The following is a 6,000-nucleotide window of genomic DNA, read 5'->3' as shown; positions in this document are numbered from 1 at the left end:
TGTCTTGAATTGCAACATTTATTTCGTACGCATCGTAATATGTACGTACCTGGCAACGATTGTGTACATGTTCGCTGCCCGTGGTACATACTCGCGTCTGCATGTGTTACAATACACGATACATATATAATACGATATAATATATCGATATACAAATACACATATACGTCCGTAAAAGTATACAATAAATATTTACAACAGATTGAACCAGAGTAGTACGCGTTTCGTTAGAGCTTGGACTGCAAGAGGTGACGACGGGGCAATTCATCGTAATTCACGTTAGAAGAAAATTGAACGTAGCTCGTTTTGAGATCACTGACGGTACACGTCTCATCCTTTATACCTGATTCTGGTCCTCCTTGCTCGGATGCGCCGCTATCCATTCGAGCGCCTTTTGAATGAGCGGCGGTATTTCTGGTGTAGTAGGTAGGTGAGCGCCCTGTGGTTGGAAACCTTCCTCGTTCGCAACATACGTCAACGAGATTTGTTGACCGTCGTCGCTCGGATAACTGAAGCTACCCTGAGCGTTCATCGCCTCGTTCTCTTGGCCAGCGTTCTCCAGATGACCCTCCTCTTGCGCTTTGATCCCATTCCCGGACTCGTAGCTCCATTTGTACGAGCCGTCCGGATTTGGACCCTCTTGACTTTGGCTGACAATTGGTATCACGTCCTCCGCTGGGGCAGCTGCCACGCAGCTTGCCAGTGCGATCACGGCTACCTGAACATCCGAAAAACAGAAATAAGTCGCGACTTTGCCTTTGTCGTTCTCGACGTCGCCGAACTGCTCTTCTCTTATCTTCTATTTCGGACAGCACGATAAATCGCACGTTCCGACGTTTTCACGTTGGAGCGCTACTCGGAACAAGGAAACCGACTTTCGTTATTTCCAAGTCGAATCTATACAGTTTCAGTAGGATGAATGCGGTTTTCGGATATCGTTTCGAAACACGTGGTTTCGCGTTCATACGATATTCTAGCAATTCGTACGATCGTAAAGGATATCCGATTCGTCCAACGCGCTATTAACTTGCGTATGTTTACGTTGCCCCGATTTGAACAAAATTACCAAACAACGTTCGAACGTCCCGCGCGAATCACTCTCCAGCTCGCAAATGACGCGTCTAGCTTTTGCACCTGCATCGAACTGGCACACGCGCGTTTGATCGAAGCGATTTCAAAGTTTGCTCGAGTCCTTAACGCAACGTTGGTCATTATAGCTGAGCGGTAAAACAAACGCGACACGCAATTTCGCGTAAAGACGTCAGGACAAATGGACCGGGGTGGAATGCTGTCGTGAACGCGCGAGCGCGCCTATGTATACATACGTCGCTCGCTCGGTGTTTACGTTATCGCGTTTAAACACCTATAAATTACGTCGCGAAAGATCGATTTTCACGCAATTACATGCCTGTGAAGCGCGATTTGAACGGCAGAACGGATCACGTATCGATTCGAGAAATCGATTGCGAGATTAATCCGTCGTTTGATTCGGCCGTGTGCACTGCGAGTGGCTCGTATTGTCGAAAACGGCGGGAAGCTTGCCGCAGTAGCGATACCGTTTCGAGTCAGCCACTACTCGAATGGTAGTATGACGGTTATTAAGTCAGACGTAGTCGCCGGCGTTTCGTAACTGTTCGAACGTTTATCGCGTTAATAACCTTTTCTGCTATCCGAAACTGCTAACCGTTTGCGTAATTAGACAAATATATAGGTAAAGATTAATCGAGACTGGTTTCGAGTTGATAACGAAAATATAACGAAACGCGTAGAACAGAGAATACTATTTGTAACAGGAAAACCAAAGGATTAATCGCGTGCCAAGAACGTACGTGTTTATTATCTACATTGTGCGGTGAGTTAGAAAACTTGGATCGACTATCTAACGAGATAATTTAGAGATCTCAAAGTCCGAGACGGATGTCTCAAGCAAGCGCACACGATCCTTGTTAAAACTGCAGGCATGTAGAGAGCTACATTCACCCTACTCACCTCTCGACCATTCGTCTCGTTAGACTTGCGTAGGAAATCGCAAAATCGAGCAATCCCCGAATCGAGCGAATCAAACGGCACAGGCAACGCGTATCACAGTATCCCGAAATGTATCACGCACAGAAACGAAACGAAGAAAACGTGGTCTCGACGGATAACTCGACGAATCTCTCTGGATCAGAGAGCTCACTCTGACGACGTTCCGATTGGTCCGGATTTTCGTTTCCGCGAGTTTCATCCTAGGTTTCCTCGTCCCGAGATCTTTCCGCTGGCGATTTTTCTCTTAATTACGCTTACCAGTGACGTGTACATGCTGCAGCAGTAATCGCTGATGGGCAAGTGTTTATCAAGCCCCGCAGCGCTCGTCGTATATATACCCCTGGAGGCATCACCAATACGATCGTTTGGCCAAGTAACGATAGCCACCGTGCACCTAGGAGGACGCACATGGGACACGACGACACGGCGACAGACAGAGAGGCACGATCGAGACGAACAGAGAGGGAACGATAGTGACACAGAGGTAGAGGTGCCTTAAGAGGGGTTACACGGATCCTCGTTTAACGCGTTCGTGTGTATCTATGCGAGGAAACGTACAGGGACAGCAACACATTGTACATCACCCGGAGAGAGATTACCTTGCCGGGGATCAGCATGTCACATTACGCTAAATGTCATCGGGTCCCCGTTAAAGGATGCTTGCTCAATTGTCATAATTTCTTTAACGACGCGCCACCATGCCGTCGAGGCCCTTTAGGTCGACGTTTATCGGACGAGTTCCAGGGTTGACTCGCGATCCATCGATTCGCGTCAAACCGATTACGGACAGGGTTACGAGTTGGTAACCGAGACGCGTAATAGAAGACGAGAGCTCTAATAGGAATACGTTGGATAATGATTTATATCGCCCCTGTCTTATATCGGGATTAAGATTCGATCGTATAATTCGACGCTGTACAACTAACGAGTAACAACGATAACTGTCCGAACATACCGATGTATATAGTTTAATTTCTAAAGTATATATGATACTCGTACTCATATATAATCTGTGAAAAATTTACTTTACCATTTTTATACCGACATTGAAAAAGGAGGGAGCATCTCAATTCCACGAGTTTATCTTTTTTAACGAGGAAAATATTTTCGACGTATCCTGAAAATCGAAACTATGCAAATTTATCGTATAACGATTATCGACGCAATCGATACCGACTTTATTACTTGTAACTTATTATTATCGACAAACCGATGAGACGACTCGTACTCTGACGATCGTGTAAATTTGTCTTATTCTAATTTTTGATTTAATTATAAAGTCGGGACTACGTTACCGATACCATCGAAGGAGTCTGAATATCGCGAATAAATCTTACTTATCCGAATATCGTGGCATTTCGTCGTTTGCGCTTGATTATACGCAATAATACGTAAGATATCTGGTCGATGTTCCAACTATTTACATCGTCGTTGATTTCCTGCTTGGGAGTAAAACACCTAAAACGAACACGTAATGCGTAGATAGAATTTTACGTCAATGACGATAATTACGTGACACGTAATAGCATATATCGTTTTGCTATTTTATTTAAATAGCGTTTAACGCGCAATTACATTCTATAATTCTTATGTCTCGCGTTTGCGTCGTATTTCGTTTCTTCGGCGTTATTCCATGCATTTCACTTTCGTTCCTTCTGGACAAAGTGAAGGTACTTTGCAACACTTTCTGTGTATCTTTCTATTCTATTTGAAACATACCAGACGCGTCACCATTACCTTGAATTAAGTATGGGCGTGCATCTGTTTGATCAATGTTACCCGATATGTTAACGTCGAGAGTTGGTCATCGATAGATATTAATCGATTGTATATTAATTATAATACTTTTCCATAGAAATTTGCTTTGCATAAAAAAAAAAAAAAAAATTTCTCTTGATCTAACCTGACCGTGGTACTTGCCGTACACGTTGTAATGGAACGTGGCATTTAAAATCTGCATTTAATCAACGATATATGTAGTTACGCGATGAAATACAAAAGGTCGTAATCCGATCGAATATTTACCTTTACGATTAACTTTCTGCGATGCCTCGGAAATGAAGAATGAGCCTCTCGAGAGAAAAATGAGCGATTGTCTCTAGTGACGTGTACTAAAGCGTAAATACGGTTTAAAAACTAGCGTATAATCGTGTTCGATGATATTAATCATATTTCCACTTGTAGAAGAAGAGTTTTCATCTCCCTTCTACGATCGCTAGACCTGACTATAATCGAATCAACTGATAAATCACTCGACTAAATCGTCCAAAGAACGATGAATTATATACCAGAAGACGTTATTCCGCTTCTTTTATGGAAAATACAAGGAATACGCGAAGCTGTAATAAATTCTCGTTTTCTTAGGAATGTCAAGTACCTTGCTGGAAACGTCAGTTGTGATAGTGCGTGATTCACTGAAGCACGTCATCGATATCTATGGACGATCTTCTTCGAGCAATGCTTCTGTCCGGATACAAGCATTTTTAACTACACGAGGTAGCAACTACGAGAAAAAATAACTCGTGGCTTCTCGGCTAATGGAAACGCTTTTTCCTACGTTTTTCTATTTCGTTACCCTTTGATATCAGAAGAAACTAGCTTTTAGAGTCCGTCGCGCATAATTAACACGATATGCTTTACGAGAACAATTTTGTTTCGTTTCTACGAAAGTTTCGAAAAACTTAATCGCTAAGGTTTACACGTGGTTGTTTGCGGAAAAACTTCAAGTGCAAAATAGACATAATTACGGCTGCTCTGTTGCAGCGAGAGAATTTCTATGTACGGTAATGTAATTGGGGATAGAGTGGAATTTATATGCCAGAGAAATAAAATTTCTGCCTCTTAATAAAACGAATAATTTTCTTTACGATTCGTTGTAATTTATAATCGTAAAGTCTTATAATCATCGTACTTCGCAGCCTTTCGGTGTGCCACTCTAAACAAAACAAACGACGAAAGCTGCAAATCACCGTACGCCCACGATTTACCGATTGACACGTTAAGATTCAAAATAAATAGTCACCGGTTCACCAGATACCAGATAGTAGCGTGGCAAATATAGGGGAAAGTCTGTCGCGATATGTTTGCAGTTTTAATTAGCTGGATTACGTAATATGACCAGTGTAAACAAAAGATACGTGCATAAATATCAGTCGTGAAAGTAGCGGACTAGGTACCATCTTTCGAGTATATATCGTTGTATTGACAGGAGCGTCGCTCGAGGGGTTGAACCGAGTCGCCTCTATATCTGCGTTCTTCTACTTTCTTACTTCGTTGGAAATTCACTTTCCGTAGCTTACTTTTTCTCGTACGAAGTTAAGAAACTTTCTAACAAGCAGGTCTGCCTGTAACGACGCATCGATGTAAAAATAATTTTACACGGAACGTTTGCTGTACGATGAATACAGTGAATCGATACTGCGATCTTAATCGTGTTCGATCTTACATACGCGGATATCGTACAACACAGATATCGTCTCCCAAGACGCGATAAAGTAGCGGGTAGCAGCATAAATTACAAAAGTAGCTAGATTTCCACTTTATGACGGTAAAACACCTCGATGAAATTGAAAATCAATCGCTGCTTTCACAAGATACGTATTATGAAACGTCGAGGAATAACAAAGGGAGCATCGAAAATTATACCACTATAATTTCCGAGCAAAAAGCATCGTGGCAAACTATTCTGTATTCGGTACACCGCGTCCGTGACTCGTTCGCGGAATAACTTCTTCCTCGAGATTAATACCCGGACTTCGGGGAGCTGGATTCACGGTTTGTAAATTATACCGCTTTGAATGTCAGCCCACGCAAGCAACAGCCACAGACTGAACGACACGAAACCCATCGATGCGAAGGAATCGTGAATTTTCGTTTCCCTAACGAAGCGCTGCGATTCTTTTTTTTTTTTTTTTTTTTTTTTTAATTGGTGATTAAACATGCTCGGTAGTCTCTCGTTATTTCGCTGCGGCG

At 42.6% G+C, this 6,000-nt stretch overlaps 1 protein-coding gene across 1 annotated transcript; it reads right to left on the bottom strand.

The window, feature by feature from the left end:
• On the bottom strand, window positions 1-3,400 carry LOC122573591 (endocuticle structural glycoprotein SgAbd-8-like). The gene is made up of 3 exons (XM_043740170.1): window positions 3,366-3,400; window positions 2,287-2,422; window positions 1-718 (listed from the first exon to the last, which is right to left on the bottom strand). The coding sequence occupies exons 1-3, from the start codon at window positions 3,383-3,385 to the stop codon at window positions 338-340; spliced, it is 537 nt and encodes a 178-aa protein (XP_043596105.1). The 5' UTR covers window positions 3,386-3,400; the 3' UTR covers window positions 1-337.
• Between the last annotated feature and the right edge of the window lie 2,600 nt (window positions 3,401-6,000).

Source organism: Bombus pyrosoma, linkage group LG2 (genome assembly GCF_014825855.1).
Source record: "Bombus pyrosoma isolate SC7728 linkage group LG2, ASM1482585v1, whole genome shotgun sequence".
Lineage (NCBI taxonomy): Eukaryota > Metazoa > Arthropoda > Insecta > Hymenoptera > Apidae > Bombus > Bombus pyrosoma.
Note: the sequence above shows the minus strand (reverse complement) of the source record. Positions and strands in the feature narration are given on the sequence as shown.